Source organism: Talpa europaea (genome assembly GCF_964194135.1).
Source record: "Talpa europaea genome assembly, chromosome: 7".
In the NCBI taxonomy this organism is placed as follows: Eukaryota; Metazoa; Chordata; class Mammalia; order Eulipotyphla; family Talpidae; genus Talpa; species Talpa europaea.
Genome location: NC_140074.1, coordinates 100,723,536 through 100,745,428, shown reverse-complemented (window position 1 = coordinate 100,745,428; position 21,893 = coordinate 100,723,536). Strand labels below are relative to the sequence as shown.

General features: G+C 50.4%; 1 protein-coding gene across 3 annotated transcripts in view; it reads left to right on the top strand.

Moving 5' to 3' along the window:
- The window catches only part of MPRIP (myosin phosphatase Rho interacting protein), a gene marked incomplete at both ends in the record, with an annotated part of 128,302 nt that extends 109,481 nt beyond the window's left edge, over positions 1 to 18,821 (top strand). The window contains 9 exons of one of the 3 annotated variants that reach the window (XM_084236175.1): positions 239 to 4,084; positions 7,462 to 7,609; positions 8,578 to 8,695; positions 9,726 to 9,885; positions 11,012 to 11,131; positions 12,095 to 12,181; positions 12,793 to 12,955; positions 14,279 to 14,364; positions 18,642 to 18,821. In XM_084236175.1, the coding sequence (XP_084092301.1) occupies positions 239 to 4,084; positions 7,462 to 7,609; positions 8,578 to 8,695; positions 9,726 to 9,885; positions 11,012 to 11,131; positions 12,095 to 12,181; positions 12,793 to 12,955; positions 14,279 to 14,364; positions 18,642 to 18,713 (4,800 nt within the window). Of the gene's footprint in view, positions 1 to 238; positions 4,085 to 7,461; positions 7,610 to 8,577; positions 8,696 to 9,725; positions 9,886 to 11,011; positions 11,132 to 12,094; positions 12,182 to 12,792; positions 12,956 to 14,278; positions 14,365 to 14,852; positions 14,886 to 18,641 lie in introns of those variants that run through there. The other 2 variants (XM_084236176.1, XM_084236177.1) reach the window with 2 other exon arrangements.
- Positions 18,822 to 21,893: the final 3,072 nt, after the last annotated feature.

Genomic DNA, 21,893 nt, shown 5'->3' with positions numbered 1-21,893 from the left:
TTAGAACTGTTTTGATGTTGTTGTCCATGTCTTCTGTTTACCTGGAAGCAGCTACTTGCCAAAAAACATTAAGATGATTCGTTGGATTTTTTTTTTTTTTAATGAAAAAAAAAAATGTGCAAAGGATAAAAGGCAAATCCATCAAGGAGCTTTTCAGTGGTTGACCTGGCCAGAGGTGTGACACTCAGAACGGGGAGGCCCGAGTGTTACTAACCAGTGTTTAATCGGTTTTTTTAAGACTGAAGTGGCCACCTCCCCATCCGGTGCCTGGCAGAGGCTCCATAGAGTCAACCAAGATCTCCAAAGTGAGCTGGAGGCCCAGTGCCAGCGCCAGGAGCTGATCACGCAGCAGATCCAGTCCCTCAAGCGTAGCTATGGAGAGGCCAAGGACGCCATCCGACACCATGAGGCTGAGATCAGGAGCCTCCAGGCAAGACTCAGCAATGCTGCTGCCGAGCTTGCCATCAAGGAGCAGGCACTGGCTAAGCTCAAGGGCGACCTGAAGCTGGAGAAAGAAAAGGTCCGCGAGCAGCTAGAGGAGTGGCAGCACAGCGAGGCCACACTAAGCAGTCAGCTACAGGCCAGCGAGCAGAAGCTCAAGAGTGCTGAGGCCCTGCTGCTGGAAAAGACGCAGGAGCTACGGGACCTGGAGATGCAGCAGGCACTGCAGAGGGACCGGCAGAAAGAGGTGCAGAGGCTGCAGGAGCGCATTGCCGACCTCAGCCAGCAGCTCAGCACCAGTGAGCAGGCCCAGCGGCTGATGGAAGAGAAGCTGCAGCAGAACTATGAGCTGCTACTGGAGAGCTGCGAGAAGGAAAAGCAGGCATTGCTGCAGAACCTGAAGGAAGTGGAGGACAAGGCCAATGCCTACGAAGACCAGCTTCAGGACCATGAGCAGCAGATGGAGGTGCTTCAGAAAGAGAAGCTGAGCGCCAAGTTTGAGGGCAGCGAAGTGGTGCACCAGCTGGAGGAACAACTGGAGATGAAGGAGGCCAGCATCCAGAAGCTGGCGGAGCATGTGCAGAGCCTCAGAGATGAGCGGGATCAGATTAGGCAGCGGTTCCAGGAGCTGGTGGAGCGTGTGGCCCTGTCTGATGGGGACGTTGCTGCACTTGAGGAGAAACTGAGGGGAAGAGAAGCAGACTACCAGAATCTGGAGCACTCTTACAGGAGAGTGGCCGGTCAGCTCCAGAGCATCCATGCTCTGCTGAAAGAGAAGGAAGAGGAGCTGAAACACATCAAAGAAATGCATGAAAAAGTTCTGGAAAAGAAAGATCAGAACCTCAATGAGGCTTTGGTTAAAATGGTTGCTTTGGGGAACAGCTTAGAGGAAACAGAAATGAAGCTCCAGGCAAAGGAAGAGATCTTAAGAAAGTTCACAAAGGAGTCTTCAGAGGACACAGAAGAGCCACGGAGTGCCTTGGAAGAAGCAGAGGGAGACAGCGTTGTACTTGCGGACCCACAGCTCCAAGCCACTGGCTTCCCACACTCACAGCTTGAGGATGAGAATCCTGGGGCTGCTATGGGGGAGGAATGTGGTGAAGGCAGCCCCAGGAGAGAGGAGAGTGTAGTGCCCCCGAAGTCTGAAGTATCAGACAGGGAGGGGCATCTGCAGAGCACAGCAAAACCTGACCAGGGAACACCAGGTGTGAAAAGACAAAGAATCCGGTTCTCCACAATCCAGTGCCAAAAATATACCCACCCTGATGGGTCTGAGAAGACCTGGACCAGCAGTACCTCTTCCGACACCAGTCAGGACCGGTCACCCTCCGAGGAAAGCATGTCCTCAGAGGCCACACCCACCTCACTCCCTGCGACCAGTGACTCTGACACCTACCTCTCCATAATACACTCCCTGGAGACCAAGCTCTATATCACAGAGGAGAAACTCAAAGATGTGACAGTGAAGCTGGAGAGTCAGCAGGGCCAGAGCCAAGAGGCGTTGCTGGCCCTGCACCAGCAGTGGGCCGGCACTGAGGCACGGCTACGCGAGCAGCTCCGCGCCAGCCTGCTCCAGGTTGGAGCACTGGCCTCCCAGCTGGAGCAGGAAAGACAGGCCAGAGCAAAAATAGTTGAGAATCATGTCGGGGAGCTTGGCAGCTTCCAGATGAAAAATAGTCAGGCCCTGGCTTGCTTAGAAAACTGCCGAGAACAGCTACGGTCTCTGCCAGGAGCCAGTGAGGAGGCAGTGCAGGATGCAGCAGCCGGCCCCCTGGCCAGCGTGGAGAGCATGCTAATCAGCGCCATCCAGGCCTTGCATCACTGGCCAGGTACTGCAGAGAGTGGACCCCAAGGCCAGCTAGACAGAGAAAGTTTCTTGGAGAAAGAGCAGTCAGCTTCACAGCAGCCTGAACTGATGGAGCAGGAGCAGCTGAAGCTCCTTTCTGATCAGATAGCTCTGGAAGCCTCACTGATAAACCAAATAGCAGATTCTTTAAAAAATACGACATCAGACATCTCACAAGTTCTCCACGATATTTCTCAGGCAGGAAAGTTGCCCCTGGAGTCTGAAAGTGCTGCAGTCTGTCCTGGTGCTCCAGCAGATGCCTGGGCTAGAAAGGTGTTGGTGGATGGTGAATTCTGGAGCCAGGTTGAGTCCCTGAGTAAGCATCTGGGGACACTGGGAGGAGAAGTGACCGGAACATCAGGAGGTGGGCAGCAGAGGCTTGCACCAGCCCTAGTCCCTGCCCTAGCTGATGCCACGTGGGTCAGGGCAGAGCTCAGCTTCGCCGTGCAGTCGGTGAGGGAGTCTTTCCACCGTAGGTTGCAAAGCGTCCAGGAGACCCTCAAGGGGACCCAGATGGCCCTACAGCAGCACAAGCACATGCTTGGGGAAATCCTGGGAGCCTACCGAACCCCTGACTTTGAGAGAGTGATGCAACAGGTCTCAGAAGCTCTCAAACTTCCAGCTTGCATTGAAGATGGTGGACAGGGATCCTGGGATTTGAGCCCATTAGAAGTGCTAAGACACCAAGATGCAGCCAGCTCCCAGCAGTCCTTCCACTTGTCTGCCCAGTGCTCTGGGCCCCTTGTTACTATTCAGGAAGAACTCGCTCTGCAGCTTAAAGATAAGGCCAACCTCTTAGGGGAGATATCTGCTGCTATCATCTCTCTTCCCCCTGTGGAATCGGTAAAAGACTGTCAGAAGCTTCTCCAGGCCTCCCAGAAACTCTCCTATAACACTTGTTTGGGAGGCCTCAGTCAGTATTCTTCATTATTAGTTCAAGATGCAATTATTCAGGCTCAGGTGTGTTATGCAGCTTGCAAAATTCGTCTTGAGTATGAAAAGGAGCTCCGGTGCTGCAAGGAATCCTGGCAGAGCAGAGGGATCTCCCCCAAGGAGCAGGAGCAGGCTGTGGGGGCCCTGAAGGAGGAATATGAGGAACTTCTTCGGAAGCAGAAGAGTGAGTACCTGGAAGTGATTGCCATCATTGAAAGGGAAAATGCAGAGCTCAAGACCAAGGTCACCCAGCTGGACCATCAGCAGCGATGTCTGGCAGAAGTGGAGAGCAAGCACAGTGAAAGCATGTTTGCCCTACAAGGGAGGTATGAGGAGGAGATCAGGTGTGTAGTGGCGCAGCTGAACAGAGCAGAGAACACGTTGCAGGCTGAGCACAGCAGAGTCCTGAGCCAGCTGGATGCCTCAGTCAGAGACAGGCAGGACCTGGAGAGGCACCATGTGGAACAGATGCAAACCCTAGAGGACAAGTTCCAGCTCAAGATCAAAGAGCTGCAGACAATCCATGAGGAAGAGCTGAGAACCTTGCAGGAGCACTACTCACAGAATCTGCAGTGCCTGCAGGAGGCCCTCCGCCGCTACCAGCGGCAGCCCCCCGAAGCCTTGCAGGCCCCTGGCCCACCAAGCAGCCCCCACCAGACCCCCTCCAGCTGGCCAACCGACCATTCCAGGGGTGCTCTGCAGGCCGCCGCCAGGGAAGCTGACTCTATGATGGGGCTGAGAGAGCGCATCCAGGAGCTGGAGGCCCAGATGGATGTCATGCGGGAGGAGCTGGAGCACAAGGACCTCGAGGGCAATGCTGCCTCACTGCGGGAGAAATACCAGAAAGACTTTGAGAACCTGAAGGTTTTGAAGCAGCATTTAATTTGCAAACAGTTGAGGGGCAGGCATTTTCCTGCTTGCTGGAGGGTGGGGGTGGTGTCTGGGGCGTGGGGCTCTTGGGTGGAGCTGAAAGGTTCTCTGCTTTGACCCACTGCACAAAATAGGATGGAGTCAGCATTCTGTTTCTCCCTTGATTCCTGCTGGCTGTGGTATGGTCTCAATGGGGCTTTGCTCAGCATCCCCACCAGGAAGAGGACTAGCAGGAAAACAAGATCACTGGCAAGAGAGGGAGTGAAGTCCCTACCACTTTTCTGCCTGCTGCAGGTGGCCTCTCCTTACGCCACTCCCCCCACCTCCCTCCCAAACCCCCCGAGGAAGCCTTTGTTCTTCCCTTCCTGGCCTCACCCACCTCCAGTCACGGTTCAGACCCAAGCCCAAGGAGAAGAGTCCAGGAGAGACAAGCCCAGAGGCTCCCTTGGAGGGCAGTACAGAACTGGTTGGGGTTCCTAAAAGATAAGACTATTTCCAAGACAGTGTCAAGGGTCACTCCCATCACAACTTGGGGCACGGTGCAGAGATGGTGTTTAATGGAAGTTCTATCTAAAAAGGACTTTTCTGCTGAGCCCAGGAATAGCTGCTCATATTCCTCCTGCAAGAACTTTGAGAAATAACCTTTCTGCAGCAACTGTCCTTACACCCCCACTCCGTTTCCCACTGCCTCATTAGGCAGAATACGCAGGACCTGCCACAAAGAGGTGATATTCCCAGGCCCTTGGCACACTGAGCCGTGTAGCGCCATCTAGGACCTTGCCCTTTGTAACCATGTGCACATGGCTGCACAGCTCTGCTCCCCAGTTTCTTGAGCCTCTTGAGCTCCTCGCCCTCCCTTAGACTCTAAAGTTTGCTCTGACACCTGTGCACATGTCTCCTCCCCTCTTAGAGCTATGCGCAGGAAATGCCCAGGCTGCAGACACCACTTCGCTGCTCCTGCCAGACATGGTGCAGTGCAGCCAGTCAGCCAGGTGCCTGTAGTTCTCTCTTGCAGCTGCTTGTCTCGCTGGCTCTGAGAAGAAAAGTGCCGGGAGGCAGCAGTGTGTTCCTTCTCTCCATGTGATGGCAGCACCGGCTGACCAAACCAGAGCCCGATGACAAGCACCTGTACTTGTCAGAAAGCTCTTCTCAGGTGTTCAAGAGGCCATTGCCACTATTCTTTTCCCAAGTTGTAAAACTTTTGAAAACCAGATGAGCCAAGTGCACCTTTAAACATAATTTGCACTCTTCCCTAGTGCAGTTCCCTGGGAACATCCAGTGGATTCCACGACACCCTGCAGGTCTGCATAGCAGCCACTGAATAAGCTGCTCCTGTCTGTGCAGGAACACCCTTTCAGCCCCCATGTCAGTCAGCTGGGAACCTGTGTCACCAGCCTGGTGATGTACATCACCAGCTAGTAAATCAGAGAGGAGAAAACTACCTTGTGTTGACAAACTGGCCACAGATTGTGCAGGAACCCATTATCCTCCTGCAGTGACATGTCATGTTGGGGGCCTCTGATGCATTTTTGGCTCTGGTCTCATTTTTCTGGGGGTTCAAATGCTGCCTGTTCTCTAGATTACCTGTCCTGTGCCCATGGCCTCCAACCCACCTGAGGCATGGTCATCTACTCCCTTGAGACAGGCAGAAATTATAACCAGACAGCATCCAGCAGAGGAGGCCCTACTAATAGCTGTTACGCTATGCAGTTTTGTTTGGGCCAGGGAGAAAGGGGTCTTGGCCTGATAGCCAGCCACAGACTAACACCTAACTTCCACCTCTGCTACCCCCAAAGACTCCTCAGAGTGGCTGAGGAACTTCTATTGATACTAGGGACTCTTGGCTTAAAAATTAAATGTTACAGAGTAATCATTTTTTTAACAGTTCCACTCCCTAACATCTGGTCTTTAAAAACACCCCACTTTTTGTATAGGAAGTATTTTGAGCTTTTCATATTTGACCCTTATTCTAATGTACTCAAGTCATACTAAGACTGACAGGACCTGCTAATTTTAACTGAGAAATCATATGTGAAGCAAAGCACGAGGGAGCAGGCCAGAGGCAGAGGTTGTGCCAGGGTGTGCAATGGAGGCCCTCTTTAGACCTGTAGCAGGAGCCGCAGCCCTGGGCTTTCTCCAGCTGTCCTGTGGTATGAGGGCAGCGAGAGGAGACCCGCAGCTTCCAGAGAGCTATTGGGAGAAGGAGTGCCCAATTAATAGTGGACAGCAGTTAAAATCTTTTCCCCAGTGCAGCAAATGTGTTGTAGTGAAGTCCAGACTATAACCTTGAGTTTAAAAATCCTGAATAGAGGATCCCAGAAAGTCCTCTGAATTCCTGTATGTTCTCAAGCAAAGACACCCCAGCATGGTGGTTTGATTTTTTGGTATCCTTTCTGGAATACCTGTGCAAGATCAATCAAAGTGTAATAGTATAGGGTTGGGAGCTGGGAGAAGGACGGTCATTCCCCTCCACTACTACCACCTGCCACACCCAGTACCTGCATTTGGAATATAACATGGCCACATTATTCCAGCTTTTAAGAACCAATGAAAGGTCTGATCCCTACTCTGAAACATCTTACAGGGGATTTAAACAGAAAGTGTGCCTCTCTGCATGAAACAGCTGTACATAGCACCCCCTCACAGTTGTATGGATGGTTGGATCGTGCTTAGGGCACACCTGAGTTTGGAAAGCAGTTCTGTTATGTGTCTCGGTACAGTTAGTGGAGTCACTAGTTCGTATCCCCCTTTGTGCTCAAAAGGAAAAGGAAGACACCGGCTGGAAGGAAAGAGATCCTGTAGTCTAATTCCTCAGTGGACGCCTGAGCAGTTAAGTGACCAGGTGAAGGTAGCCAGCTGGTTAGACTAGGCAGTGCTGGGCCCCCCAGTTCCTTAAACCCACCACTCAATTCTCCTTACCCATCATTCACAGAATGGCCTTGGCTTCCTCCAGCTGACTGTGGGATGCCCTGTTTGTGATTGACATTGAGAGCTTCTCACTCAGAATTGGCCGACTAATAAACCTTCACCCTCATCTCTCTCCTTCTCAATTCTACCTGGCTCTAATTCTGTAAAGTTCCAGAATTGAACTGCACCTTCTTAATATATTTTATATTTTTATATTTATATTTTACATTCTACTGCACCTTCTTAACACTAGAATACCAACTCCAAAGAGAAATAGGATTCAGAACAATCATAAAGACAGAATTTATGGGTGTAAACTCCCTTTTCTAACTGCCCGCTAGTCTTTGTGTGGCATCAGCATCAGAGAACATCTGATCAGACAGGATTGCTGGTTCATTTATCAATCAGGACGCCCAGCTTAGAGGTAAAGGAAAAAGTCCATTACATCCCTTTGCACCTTGCAGGCCACCTGTGAGCGAGGGTTTGCAGCAATGGAAGAAACACACCAGAAAAAGATTGAAGACCTGCAGAGGCAGCACCAGCGGGAACTGGAAAAGCTGCGGGAGGAAAAGGACCGGCTCCTGGCAGAAGAAACCGCGGCCACCATTTCAGGTGGGAGTAGGCCTGGTGGCCAGGGCGGGATGGGTGACCAACTTTTTTTGAGCTAAATGTGCATCTCAAAGCAATGACCAGCCTTCCTTCTGTCTTTTGGCTGAGATTTTAAATTTCGTTATTCAAGAGAATTCTTTGTTGACAATTCTGTCTGAGAAAACAAGTGGTTTTGGAGCCCTTTGAAAGCCTGCAGGCCTGGCACCACACCCCAACTCCTCATGCCCTGTGGCACACCCAGCCTTAGTCCAGCGGTGTTCCCCTCTGACAGACGCCCATGAGCATAAGGCCAACTCTGCCTGGACCCCTGTAACATCGGAACACAAAGGTTTTGGAGCTTCTACCTGGCAGAAAAGCTGTCACACTCACAGAGCTGACACACTCTGTCTAACAAGCATGATGCCACTGATGTTATGTGACCCTCCCCACTTTGTATAATTACAGTGGGTTATTATTTTAGTACTATGGAAGAAAGTAGACCAACAACCTGAAAGGCTGCTTGTTTTGTAAACTCATGCTTGAGTTTGGCATTCACATTTAACCAGTTGGTTTTCTTCTAACATTTAAAAAGAAAAAAAGCAGGGGCCTCCCTGGTGCACAAGGGTTTAAGCATAGCACTATGAAGCTATCTGCAGCTTCTGCAACATGAGTTCAATCCCTGGCTGGCTAGGGAGCTACCCACATGGTGCAGCAGACCTCTCCTGTCTTGGCCACTGCTCCCTTCAACAGTTTATTTCAGTCATTCCACCTGTTCTGTTCCCTAATCTGTCTCTGGTGAATCCTCTCACCCCCCGCACCTCTGGCCTGTACCCCAGTTCTTGTATGTATAATCTTTTTTAAAAAAAAGAAAGGCAGCTGCACCCCCTTGTGAGGGGAGTGGTGACTGAGCACTAGCAGTGGGCAAGTGTCATACCGCCTTTCAGTCTTAACCCCAAGCCTCATGGTGCTGATAGCCATGTCCTTGCCTTCAGCCATTGAAGCCATGAAGAACGCCCACCGGGAGGAGATGGAACGGGAGCTGGAAAAGAGCCAGCGGTCCCAGATCAGCAGCATCAACTCTGACATTGAGGCTCTAAGGCGGCAGTACCTGTGAGTCCACCTCCTGCCCTTGGGTGCTGGTCCCTGTGGGAGGGGGTTGTGGGGCTGCCCCTCATGTAGAGAGCAGCCTCCCCTGTGTCTTTGTTAAGCAACAAAGATTGAGGCCTGAGGGTGGTGCCGGTGGAGGCCAAGGGGCTGAGCATATCCAAGGGGGCGTGAGCCATTGGATATTGTGCCCCAAGAAACTGATCACCAAAAGCTCAAGAAAAACATAACAGCAAAAAAAAAAAAAAAATGTTATGCATACTAGTCACTTTTCAGGGCCAATTGATCTCAGGGCCAGAGTTTGTTCTTTATGTCAGCAGTTACTGCTTAGGAAGAGTCTGCTCTAGAACTGAAGCCTGAAGCTCCATGCGATAGCCTGCACATTCCCTTGTATAGGCGAGAATGGGAATACATGCCTGCACAGCCACCCTGAATCCCTTCCCTCAGAACTAACACCTCTGGGGGCCCTTAGCTTGTCCCGTGGAGACCCACACACAGCTGGCCGTCACTGGGGCCTTGACATGTAGAAGTCAGGCTCTCACCTTCTCCAGGGCTTCCATTCAGTGCAGTCAGAACTGAGACAGGTGGGACAGCCTGCACACTGCAGTCACACTCACCTCAGCCGGAGGGAGTGGTGGCAGGGGTGAAGCCTCATTCTTGGTTCCACCAGTGAGAAAAATAGCCCTTTTCAAGTCATCCAGCTGACCGAGAACAATGTCAGGAGGCTTTTTTCAAACACAGACAGAACCTAGTCCTGGGTTATCAGCCACAAATACCTGAAGAGTTTCACGGAAAACAAATCCCAAGTCTAAGAAAGAGTGGGGAATAACACGGAGTAGACTTCTGTCAACTTGAAGTACCGCTGTCCTTCATTAGCTGGGTGCAGACCTGGAGGACAATAAAACATGCTAGGGCCGGCTCTCTTGCTCAGCTCCTGTTGTGTCTCATGGTCCCTTGGGATTCAAGAAGGGAACACGGCCTGTTAGAGGCCTGGGTTCCAGAGCAGGCAGAGGAGTGAGCAGTGCCCTCTTCCCAGGGAGGAGCTGCAGTCGGTGCAGCGGGAGCTGGAGGTGCTGTCGGAGCAGTACTCTCAGAAGTGCCTGGAGAATGCCCATCTGGCCCAGGCGCTGGAGGCCGAGCGGCAGGCCCTGCGGCAGTGCCAGCGCGAGAACCAGGAGCTCAACGCCCACAACCAGGTAACCTATAGGCATCTCCACGGTGTCTGGCATCTCTCAGCATGTGGGCAGAAATTCACTGCTGATGGCGGAGCTGGGGCCCTGCTGTTATACAAAGCAGCTGTTTTAAATTTGGAATCACTTTTGCTTCAGCCCTTTTGAAGACTTTAAGATGTCTCCATTCGGGGCTTCCCTAGTGGTGCAGGGGTTAAAGTCTCAGCACTATCAAGCTATCGCCAGCCACTGTGGCAGGAGTTCCATCCTTGCCAGGGAGCTAACCCATATGGTGTAGCAGACCTCTCCTATCTCGCCCGCTGCTCCCCTCAGCAGTGTATTTCAGTCAGTCTGCCTGTTCTGCTCCCCACTCTGTCTCTGGTGAATCCTCTCACCCCCTGCACCTCTGGCCTACACCCCAGTTCTTCTATGCATAAATAAATGAAAATAAATCTTTAAAAAAAAAAAAGTCTCAGTTTGTCCTGAGCATCTCTGAATTTCTGCTTTGTCATTGCTTGGCAGGGCCTGGGAGTGACTCACCCCCAAGGCTTAGACCAGTCAAAATCAGACATTGCTCCTCAGAATTGCATTTTAAATTGCATTTAAAATCTTGACTAGTGGAAAGGCTCCTGGTAGATTTAGTTTGATATTTGATATAAGCTTTTCCAAGGGTACTGGGTCACTGTCCACGTGACTGCCTGGTTGTCCCTGGCCCTCAGCTGACAGGTGTTGTACCTGTCCCGGTTCGAGGCCACCTTATATATGAGGTGCTCTGGCAGGACTGGTCCTGCTATGTCACTCCAGTGGCCAAAGATGACCACTTGTCAGTTGGAAAGAAAATACAGAAAATGAATGGAAAGAGAGGCAAGAGCGCCTAATCCTACAGAGTCAACTGGGGCATACCATGACACAAATTTACATTAGGGCAGGAAGGCATTAAGAGCTCTGGATCCTCGATACACAATTCCACAAATGCAGAGCCCAGACAAACAGCTCTTGTAAGTCTAAAACTCCACAGTGTATATACACCCCTCCTATGCTCAGCACTTCTCTGCTTGTTGATGAGAAAACAACCTTTCCTGGCTTGTTGTGTGATTGAGGCCCCGAGCAGCTTGGTTGAGCACCCGTGTTTTATTGTGATGCTGTTTTCCAGGAGCTGAACAACCGCCTGGCTGCAGAAATTTCACGGTTACGTACGCTGCTGACTGGGGATGCCAGCGGGGAAGCCGCTGGCTCGCCTCTCACCCAGGGCAAGGATGCCTATGAGTTGGAGGTACTGCTTGGCCTAGTTCCCCTATCCCCAGCTCTGTGCTTCACAACTCTCCCCTCCCATACACAACCCCCCACACATACACAACTTACAAGGACAGGATTTGAAGACAGCAGGCGGGGAAGAGCATGGGAAGATACAATCCACATAGGAAAGCAAAACAGTCAGCTACCAGACAGGGTGGGATCCCAGCCAGGAGGTGGGGCCCCCTCAAGAGGCCACAGAACCTTTAACCTCATCCCTCACTCCCGTACCCTCCTCCCTTCTGTGTCTGTCATGCCATCAGCACTGCTGAAAATGAGATGGTTAATAACTAAACACAGCAGCTGCTTGAGATTCTGTAGCGCCGTATTACTCAGAGTAGGGAAGTTCACTTTAAGTGAGAATGATTTTTAGGTATAAGGGGTCTTTATGAAAGCACCGAGATTCCTCCCTATTCAGGTGAGATTTCATCATGGAAATGTCTCATGCTAGATGGATGTGGGAAAGACTGAGTTGTTAACAAAAGTGTCAGCAAGACAGCTTCAAAAGGGCCTCCCTGGTGGTGCAAGGGGTTAAGCATCGCACTATGAAGCAATCCACAGCCTCTGCAGCACGAGTTCGATCCCCAACTGGCCAGGGAGAAACCCGCATGGCGAAACAGACCTCTCCTGTCCTACCCGCTGCTCCCCTCAGCAGTGTACTTCAGTCAGTCAGCCTGCCTATACTGTTCCCCACTCTGTCTCTGATGGATCCTCTCACCCCCACACCCCGTGTCTCTGGCCTATACCCCAGCTCTTGTATGTATAAATAAATGTTTGTTTGTTTTTTTTTAAAAAAAGACAGCTTCAAAAGCTTAGTCAGTTGCAGGGTGGTCTTGGGTGCAAGAAGAAATGAGCCATTTTTTCTTATTCCATATGTAATAAAAACTCCTCAGAGGAGTCCCTTTGCCCTGAATGTCAATCTCTTATTTCTCTCTTGTTCTAGGTGTTATTGCGGGTCAAGGAATCAGAGATCCAGTACCTAAAGCAGGAGATCAGTTCTCTCAAGGATGAGCTACAGACAGCATTGCGGGTAAGGACACGTGGTGGCAGGGGCGATCCAGAGAATGGGCTGGAGTGGGGCAGGGGAAGACCACGGGTCTCCACAACACTTGTAGCACATGCCATTCTGGGGTTCGTTTTCATGAGGAAGCCTTTTCAAAATCAGATTTTCTCACAATACCAACCTGTAAGTGGGTGTAATAAAAATGAGGAGGCCACTCATTGGTCTGGCTTCCTGTGTGTGTGGTAAGAGCAACATCGTGCAGGAAGTAAGTAAGTCACACCCCACTGCTCTCCTCCCCAGGGTGTCCTTGGAATCAGAGAGGACAGAACCCTGGTGACCAGTCACTCAGAAATCAAAGACAGAGAGGGGTCTTCTAGGCTGAAGCCCACAGGGAAGTCTTTGAGGGGTCAAGGCTGCACCAGCCTGGCTGGCAGCACAGGCACCGCTGCTCTTGTGCTCACCAGAATTCCAGGGTTCTCCGCTCACGTTCAGACACTCTCAGCTGTGTCAGTATCGCTGTGTCCAGTTTTGGCCTCTGCTGCTGACATTCCCAGTCATTTCCCAGCAGCATTCCAGCCTCAAAACGACACACCTCCTAGTCTGACAGTAACTGCTGTCTCTGTCCTTTTACCCATAAGGACAAGAAGTACGCTAGTGACAAGTACAAAGACATCTACACAGAGCTCAGCATCGTGAAGGCCAAGGCCGACTGCGACATCAGCAGGTTGAAAGAGCAGCTGAAAGCAGCCACAGAAGCACTAGGTGAAAAATCACCTGAAAACACCCCTGTGTCAGGATACGGTGAGTTCTTCGCCTCTGGATGCATCTCATCTCTGTATTTGACTTTCATTTCCTTGTAGAGTAGAACCGGAGGCCGGGCCCAAGGGGAGCCCTGGCTTCTGCACCTGCTCTCCTGGGTCAAAAACATTCTTACAGCGTGCTGGTGCCAGACATTGCGCAAATTGCTTTAAAAGGAAATTAAGCCACTGGCATATATTCTCTTAGTAATAGCAAATGTGTCTTTCCGTTTTCTTAAAGAACTTAATAGTTCAGTGGAACTATTGTCAGAAGTTGCTTGATCCTGCCATAAAATCTGCAAAAAGCCATGAGGTAAGGGAGGGGAAGAGGCTCCCACTGAAAGGATGTTCTAGCTTATCAACATCCAAAAATTCAACATTTTTCTATCAGCTAGCCAAGGATTAATGATAGTGGCAGTATAATAGATGCATGGAGAAAAAAATCATCTGCTTTGCTGCCAGGAGGATAAGTTAGCAGTCTTTCCAGAATGCTCTCAGGCAATATGTAGCAAAAATTTTAAATCTAAGCATAGACTGACTGTGAAAGAGTAGTGAAATGATCACAGTGGCTGCTTCTGAGGAATGTGGAGTGACTGCCGTATGGCAAGACAGGAAGGATTCCCATTAGGAGGAGCATATGATATCCTGTGACCTACCAGTTTAACTTCAGGGGAAAAAAAGAAGTGTGTAGAAATGTGCAAGCAAGGTTATTTAGAGTTTGCATAAGAGCAAAAAACTGGATTCCACCTAAATGTGTCAAATAAGCTACAACAAGAAAATACTGCAGTTCTTAAGAAATAAAGAGTTATTTTTTTTGTTCTTACATGGAAAGAGATTCATAAAAAATAAGTTTAAAGAAAACCCACGTATACAGGACATATGGTATGTGCTGTCTGACCCAGTGAATGTTATGTGTTTAAGTAGACTGTCGTGAACACCAAACACCACATTAGTGGTGGTGGTCTCTGTGCATGTAGATTATGAGAAGGACTTCTCTCATTTGAGTCTTCCAGCAGTCCTGGGTCCTCAGCAGTATGCCGCAGGGAGGTGGAGAGGCCTAGCCTTTGTGGTGAGAGTCCTGCGGCCAGCAGTCGGACAGGCTGAAGGACCTGGCCAGGTGCCTCTCTGTTCTGTTGTTGCAGGGCTACAAGTTGTTCTGAAAAAGATCTAGTGTTCTATGGCTGTTCTGTGTTCTTTGGAGTCCCTTACAGCTATTTAAAGAACTGTCATGTGTGGTGATAACAGTAAGCTAGGACATTTGTAAAAGTTGGTCTGCTTCCAGAGGGTTTTAGGAAAACGTAAGTAATATATCTCTTTGCTTCTTCAGATATAATGAAATCTAAAAGCAACCCTGACTTCCTGAAGAAAGACAGATCCTGCGTCAGCCGGCAACTGAGAAACATTAGGTCCAAGGTGAGTGTGGGCCTCGCCCCTAGGTGTATGGGGCACTGGGGAGAGGAGCCCAAGTCACAGCCCCCTGCAGGGCCACAGCAGGAGCCCCAGGGACCTACCTGCTGAGCCCGTTGCAGTGGCTTTGAGCTTTGTGTCTCCTTTGAGCAGCGGTGGAAACACCTGACAGCAGCAGTGACGGCTCAGGTCTCTAAGGCGGGGGCTGAAGTGAATTCCACCTTGGGCCTCTGAGGCCAGGCTTCACCCAGGCCCCTCAGAGTCAGCCCCACTCTGTTAGCATTGTTCACCACACGCCCCCAGTTTAATACTGACACCGCCTGCCTTCAAGAGAAGAAACTGCCAGCATCCTTCTCTCTACCACATGGTGTGCGTGTCCTCAACCCCTGCACACCGCTTCGAGGGAACAGTGGGTGGAAGGTGGGGAGTGACAAGCCTATTGCGTTTAGGATTTATTGTGTGTGTGTCTTATGTTTTGCTCTTTCCTCTGACAGTCCGTAATTGAGCAGGTCTCATGGGATAACTGAAACGAGCCCGCTTCCAGGTCCCCTGTCATGTAGGTAAACCACCTCTCACCACCCACCCACCTGCCACCCTCAAGGGGGTGGCTGCCTGCATGCACTGCTCACACTTCCATAGCAAGCTCCTTATTTTATTGTTACTTTATTTTAATTCATCTTGCTCCAGCAAGCACATGCACAATCTGAAGTTTCTTTAACCTGTTCTGGGAGTTAACAGGCACTATGCCCTCTTAATAAGGCTGACCCCTTTCAGAGAGGAGCCCCTTCCCAGCATGGAGGGCTGGACAAGAGTCAGCATCTCAGGCGGGCACACTGGTCAGCATGCATGGTAAACAATCTGTGCTCTCCACTTTCTGGGGGAAACCCATCTTGCTCTCTAGCCAGAGGTGGACTTGACAGATTCCTGTGGCCGCTGACAAGCCAAGTTCCCACATTGCTGAAGAACCCAGTGAACAGGCCGAGGCAGGCCCAGCCTGGCATTCAGGGAGCTGACACACGCCAGGGGTAGCTTGGAAAATGACTCAGTAGAGCAAGATGACCACAAGTGATTGGGGCTAAATATTCTTTGTTGTGTTTTTTAACAAAGCAAGAACTGCTTGCTGGGTGTTGTTGAAAGTAGTGTTTTAAAGAATAAGTAGGGGAACTGAAATGCTGCCTGGAAACACCAGGCTGTTGAGAAGAAGCGTGAGCACCTTGGGTCCCCCACCTGCACTGCCCACGCCTTCACAGGCGGCCAGGCTCCTGGCTCAGCCAGCGCCCTCTGCAAGATACTCGCTGGCTTAGCTGACTTGACCTCACTGATTCCCTGATGAGGAGGTTAGGCCTGGCAAGAAGAATACTGGCACTGGGCCAGACAGCGCTAGCTCCTTGGACCCTCAGGTGGGATCCACACACATCCCACCCCCCAAGTTCTCCTGCTAGGAGACTTCAGCTGATTGGCTTGGAAACCGAAGATTTTGGAATACTCTCAAGAAAATCTGAATATTTTAAACCTAGTCAGTTAGGTTTTTATCTTTCTGCAGTCCCAGATCACATACATGACTTAAAAGGCTTAACTGAAAACTTAGTTTGGGCTTTTTTTTTTTTTTTTAACATGAAAAACATTCTGTTTATAGCAAGAGGAAAACGTGTTCTTTTTTGGTTTATGGTTTGCAAATCCTACTTCCTATTTCGACTAAACTCTAGCTGCTCTTAGTCCACTGGTAGTGCCTGGGCCTCCCAACCACGCCTGTGAACAACAGGAAAAAAAAGCCTCCGGTAGGCCCCTTCAGGGAAGCCCTGCTGCACTGTGCCCACCACAGAGAGGGTAGAGAGGGGTGCGGATCCTTGTAGGGAAATGCAGAAATTCACAAGGCTCTGAACTCAGTAAAAAGACCTTAATCAGTAAGGACTGCTACAGCAGGAACATTTCCAGGAAGTAGCTACTTCAAAGGTAGAAAGTAAGGGAACTGCTGGGCACTCCAAGAAGGTCTATCTGGGCCTCAGGGTGGCCTCAGGCTCTGAGAGGCCAGGATGCCAAGACGGCATCTTCCCAAAGTGGTATATGAGTGCATTTGGCTTGGCTGACCTCCAGCTAAAGAAAGGCCTCTGGGCCAGGACAGTCCACTAATCCAGGTGAAAAACATCCGCAGGGACACATGATGCCAGTGTGCATGGCCACGCATGTGATATAACGTCAGTGACCCTTCCCTGACTTTCCCTATCTGTGTTTGGAAACTCTACAGAGATAGAAGTGAAGTTGCCCAGAAACTGAATCTGTCATCAGTGCTCTTTGTCATCAGTGCTCCCATCAGTGGGATCTGATATGTACTGATTTACCTCTCCCATTTATCTTGTTTCTGTACCCTGCCTCACTCAAAAAGATAGAAAGTAAAATCAAACCAAGTTCACTGCTTAAGAGCAACACAGTTTTTCTGTGAGTGAAAACAAATAATACTTCCCTCCAGCTCCTCATGGAGGCCCCACATCTGGTCATCTATATGGGGTCACTGAGGCATCATGGAAAGACTGGCCCTGTGGGAGGAAGGAGCCCCAAGGGAGCCATTGCACGCAGCAGCCTCCTCTGGGTGTATGAGTGGCAGTTTGCTCCACTGTCCCCCCCCTTTACAGCTAGAGACTGTGGCATTGAGCATGCAGCACCATGCCGCCCACCTCATGCTGCTCCCTGCCCCTGGTCAAGCAGGGACTGTCACTCAAGGTGCAGCAAGGACAGGTGGCAGACATTTGATGTCCCGAGGGGATAGCCTCAGCTAGGACCATGATGTGGCACACAATAGGGCAGGGCACAGCCACAAGTACCAGCTCCTGTGCAAGGCTGTGTACGGTAGGCAGCCCCAAGCTGATGCATGAGCTCAGGGGGCACAATCACAGAGCCCCGGAGGCAGTTGTGTGTTAAGGGAAGCTGGGTTTCAAAATGGGACATAGAGTTGCCCCCACATAATAGCAAACTTTAAAGGTGGCGCTAGCCCACTACTTACCCAGAAATCTTTCTGGACCTATGAATTTCCAAATATTTAGTAGTAAGACCCTTTAAAAAATAATTGCTAATTACTCTCTCTCTCTCTCTCTCTCTCTCTCTCTCTCTCTCTCTCTCTCTCTCTCTCTCTCTCTCTCTCTCTCTCGCTCTCTCTCTCTCTCTCCCCTCCTCCCCCACCATCCCCCTCCCCCCCATATTAAAAACAAGCAGAGCAGTCCTTACATCAGGGGGCCATAAGGGCCCAATCCCTCTTTGTCAAACCCTGGGGAAAGCTGGGTCCCACAGACCTCGTTCACTAGTGCTCACTCTGAAGCGTCAGACCAAGCCACCCCAGTCCCCTGGTCCCTCTGTGCCAGAGCTCCTAGGGCTGTGCTGAGATTGGAGACACCTGGCGGGGCTCTCTGGGTCAGAGGACGACCTGTGTGCACTGGGTCCCAACATTCTCATTCACGTCAATCTGGTTTTTGGTTAAAACTTAATCTTTGTAAACTTTGCAGGTTATAAAGGGAGATCAGAGATGGCAACCGAGGAACCAGGGCCCCTCCCAGCTGGAGCCAGAATTCCATTCATTCCTAGTCATGTTGCTTTTTCTCATTCAGAAATGAAATACTTGGAAATATCCTCCAAGAACAAAGTGGAAGATATCCTACCCCCCAGTTAGTAAAGTATCATTCATCTTGGGGCACACAGATTTAAATTTTACCAAGGTCCCACGTAAACATAGTATTGGTTATGCATTCTGAAAATCTTAGTATGTCCTGTGTTATGTCATGTTCCAAAATCCCCCAAACAGTAAATCCAGCAGTGATGGGACAGTGCCAGGAGCGGGTAGGGGCGGGGCAGGCCTGGCCAGGGCGCAGCCTTGAGGACTGGAGCCTGTCCTTGCCCACCATTAAGGGCAGCCCCAGAGTTCCTGGAGCCCCAGGCCTGAGGCCTCAAAGTTAATGGTTGCAAAGGAACCAACATGGGAGAACAGAGATGGGCAGTTTTCTCGTTCTTGGCACAATCTTTTCCTGGCTGAATCCATCTGGTTGCTGCTTGTCTGAAGAGCCCTACACCCAGAATTCAGCTTCTTACACACATGGTCTTGTTTCTCTGATTTTTCCTTTTTTCATCCAGATAACACCATCTTTCAGAGGGGACATCTATCTCCTTAGCATGCCCACTAATCTCTCAAGGAGCCCCTGCCCCACCCTGGCACCCGCACCTCTGTCTGACTGCAGCCTGCACCCACGCTGGCCTGGTAGTTAATTGTCTCTTTTTCTCCTGCTCTCATCTCTACCCAGAGTCTGAAGGAAGGCCTGACAGTGCAGGAACGCTTGAAGCTCTTTGAATCCAGGGACTTGAAGAAAGACTAGCTGTGTCCCGTTCAGCCTGAACACACATCCTTCCCTGCTGGCGGCAGCACAACCCAAGCGCTGTTTTTTGTCTGTACCTTTATTTTTTATTATTATTATTGCTATTATTGCCATCATTAACTGTGGGTATGGATGCATGAGAGACTGGTTTATGGGTTGTTCACTCTGTTTCCCGCCGTGTTGACTCCAACTTCCTATTGTCTTTATGAAAGCTTTTTTTACTTGGAATTCTAAAATTAGCCAAGAGTGGGGGCAGGAGAGCCATCCCGGCCGGCATCTGTGTTAGAATCCCTCCGTGCTGTTGTCCCCTGCACTCACCGTCAGTATTAAGGCCCAGCAGCCTGGATAAGCTAGCTCTGTCTCTCTGTGTGGAATCAGGCCTAAGGCTTGAGTGCTGCTGCACATAGCAGAGGGTTGGTCCAGGGTGATTTGGAGAAGAGAACAAGCCATCGGGATGGGGTTTTGCCTGACTCACAGCACTGACAACCCACAGGCCTGGGGAGGAGTTGGAGAGCAGAACAAGGGGCATGGTTTATCACTTTGATTTACCACCTCTGGCTTGGAAGAACAGCATTTTTTGTATTTGTTCCACTAATGCAGCTTAGAACCACACCCCAGATAATCATGGTAAACCTTTCACAACCTGAAAAATGTTGAAAGCAGCCATTCCTATTTTTGTTTGTTTTTTATTAAATCTTGCACAAAACCCCGGGCCCTCTCATTCCTTCCTACGTTCGCTCCTTTCTTGGTCACCAGAACCCCCATCTCCTCGTAACTGCTTAGATTGTTGACCTGTGGCCTGGGGTTTCAGACTGTGATTGCAAATGATGAATTCCCTCGGGAATCATTAGAAAAGATGATGCATTTCTTTAAACTTTCTGAAAAGAAACATTCACATTGCTTTTGAAAAGGCTGAGAGGAGACCCCTATGTTAAGTCAAGGAGAAAGTAGAGGATGTCGTATCAGATGGAATGTGCCTGTGACCCTAAGTCTGACTGAGCTGAGCTCTGCCAAGTTCCCCGCAGCGCTCGGAGAGCCCTGCAAACCGCAGTAACAACTTTGCTTTTACTTGCAGTTTGACTAAGACTACTTTCACGGTCTCAAAACCTCCTACAGCACTTCTTAAAAGTCTCTTAAGTTGAGGTTCCATGAAAACGCTCATCCATTAAGACAAGGCGTATAAACCACCCTCAGCTAAGCGGGAACCAGTCTTGCTCCCCGGCTGGCAGTGCTGGAGGTGGAAGGTGGGGGAGGGTGCGGGCAGGAACTCCTTCCTGCCTCCCTGCTCCGGTCCAGCAGCGCGCTGACTGTATTGCCAAGAGCATGTTAGTCTGACAGTCTGTGGGCATGTGAATACTCTGGGGGCAAAATGTAGGTCTTGCTCAGTTTCTAGGTTAAGTTAATGAGAAGGGTCATGTGAAAGAAGTCCCATGGGGGTGAGACAGCCCTGCTGTCAGGCTGCGCCGCCTCCAGTGTCCTCACACAGCAGCGAACGGAGGTGCCCCTGTCGCTGTCTGCTGGCATCACCCTCCACTGGTGTCACAAGCTTTTAAGAGTCTTAACCCACACTTAGCACTCCATTGCTACTGGTCTTCCATGTTTGTAAAAACAATATTAGTTGTTCTTTAAATTCTACTTATCAGCTACCCAGCCATGTAGATTGGGTCATGGATCACGACCTTTTTGTGTCAGGCTCAGAGGAGAAGTGTACAGAAGGACCCTGCAATGCATGCAGTTTCCAGATGCTGTGTCAGCCTGTGTGTCCTGGGGGGCAGAGGAGCACCGAGCACCATGCTTAGCAGGCTCTGACAGGATGGGGCATTGCTTTCTGGTTGCATGCAGGCTCTCTGGGCTGTGAATTCACATCATTCCTTCTGAGAACTCAAGTTTCCTCTGTGACTGCCTCCTGCCTCCAGCCCTCCTAGTCAGGCTCTCTCTGCCCTTAACACACTCACGAGGGCTTAAAGTTGACAGTGCTTTTGAATATGGGGGGGGGGCCAAAGGGGCATTTTATTCACTTGTTTCCAGATGTCCCTTGAGTTAGGCCTCAGAAATCCTGGGGAACAGATTTGGTGAGTAAAACATTTGCGGCCCAATGGCAGAGCCTGGGGAGGACCTCTGTCACTTTGGCCACTGTAAAAGCCCTTCCTATTCAGTCGGAACCGACAGGACTCTCCTGGGGTTGGTTCGGCCTGGGTGTCACTGGGAAATGGACTTTGAATGCTTAAGCCAGCCAGGAAGTGGGGGCACTGGGACTCCTCTCTAACAAAAGGCAGCACCTACTGCCCCCTCCCAAAAAAAAAAAAAGCCTTGCGCCTCTCCTGCCATTTCTGATTGTCCTCGCACGGTGACAACTACTGCCTGCTCAGAACCAGGTCTGAGCTTCCTGCTGCTGAGTCCCGTCCTCCGGCCAGAGCGAGCGGGACAGAGTCGAGTCTCCACTTCCCACCTGTGTCCACCACAGATGCACTGTGCGGCCCATCAGTGTCACACGCACTGGCGCCCAAGCCCCAGGAGGGAATTTAGCCACCAAATTCCAGAAAGAAGAAAGAAAAATTGTGGAGGTTGGGCTAGTTTCTGTGTTGGCAGGGGGGTTGGCTGTGGACGGGTTTAAGCAGGTGACTGGCCTGAGGAGCGCCCCACCTCCCAGGTGAGAAATGTTAACATGGGTGGACTTTCACAGTTGTAATTAATTTCCTGTAAATATTTATTACTTCACATGTAATCTGTTATAACCTGCAAGTAACATATTAATGGGATAAAAACTAAACAGTTTGACTTGGTTTGACAGCTTTTGTGACTATATGCATGAATAACTGCGCATGCCCACTCAGCACACCCGCAGAGTGAATGCTTTCTGCTGGTTAGGTTCCGTCATCGACGGGTACAGTGCCAGCACCTGGACACGTGTGCATGCTGGTATTCCAGGTGACCGGGGCTGTCTGCAGCCTCCCCATGGAGGTGACATGGTGTCTGAGGCATCAGCATCTGGCCCTAGCCCCTCACTCACTGACCCAACAGCTAGGCACTGGGCACCCTGCACAGGTCAGACTCAGAAAGGGAATTGTGGCTTTTGAAAAATAAAATTGTAACATGTGGAGTTGCCTAAAAGGAATTTTGACCGATGGGGCCAGAAAACAAAATTGATAGCTTAAAAAATATTTTTAAATGGTGTATTTA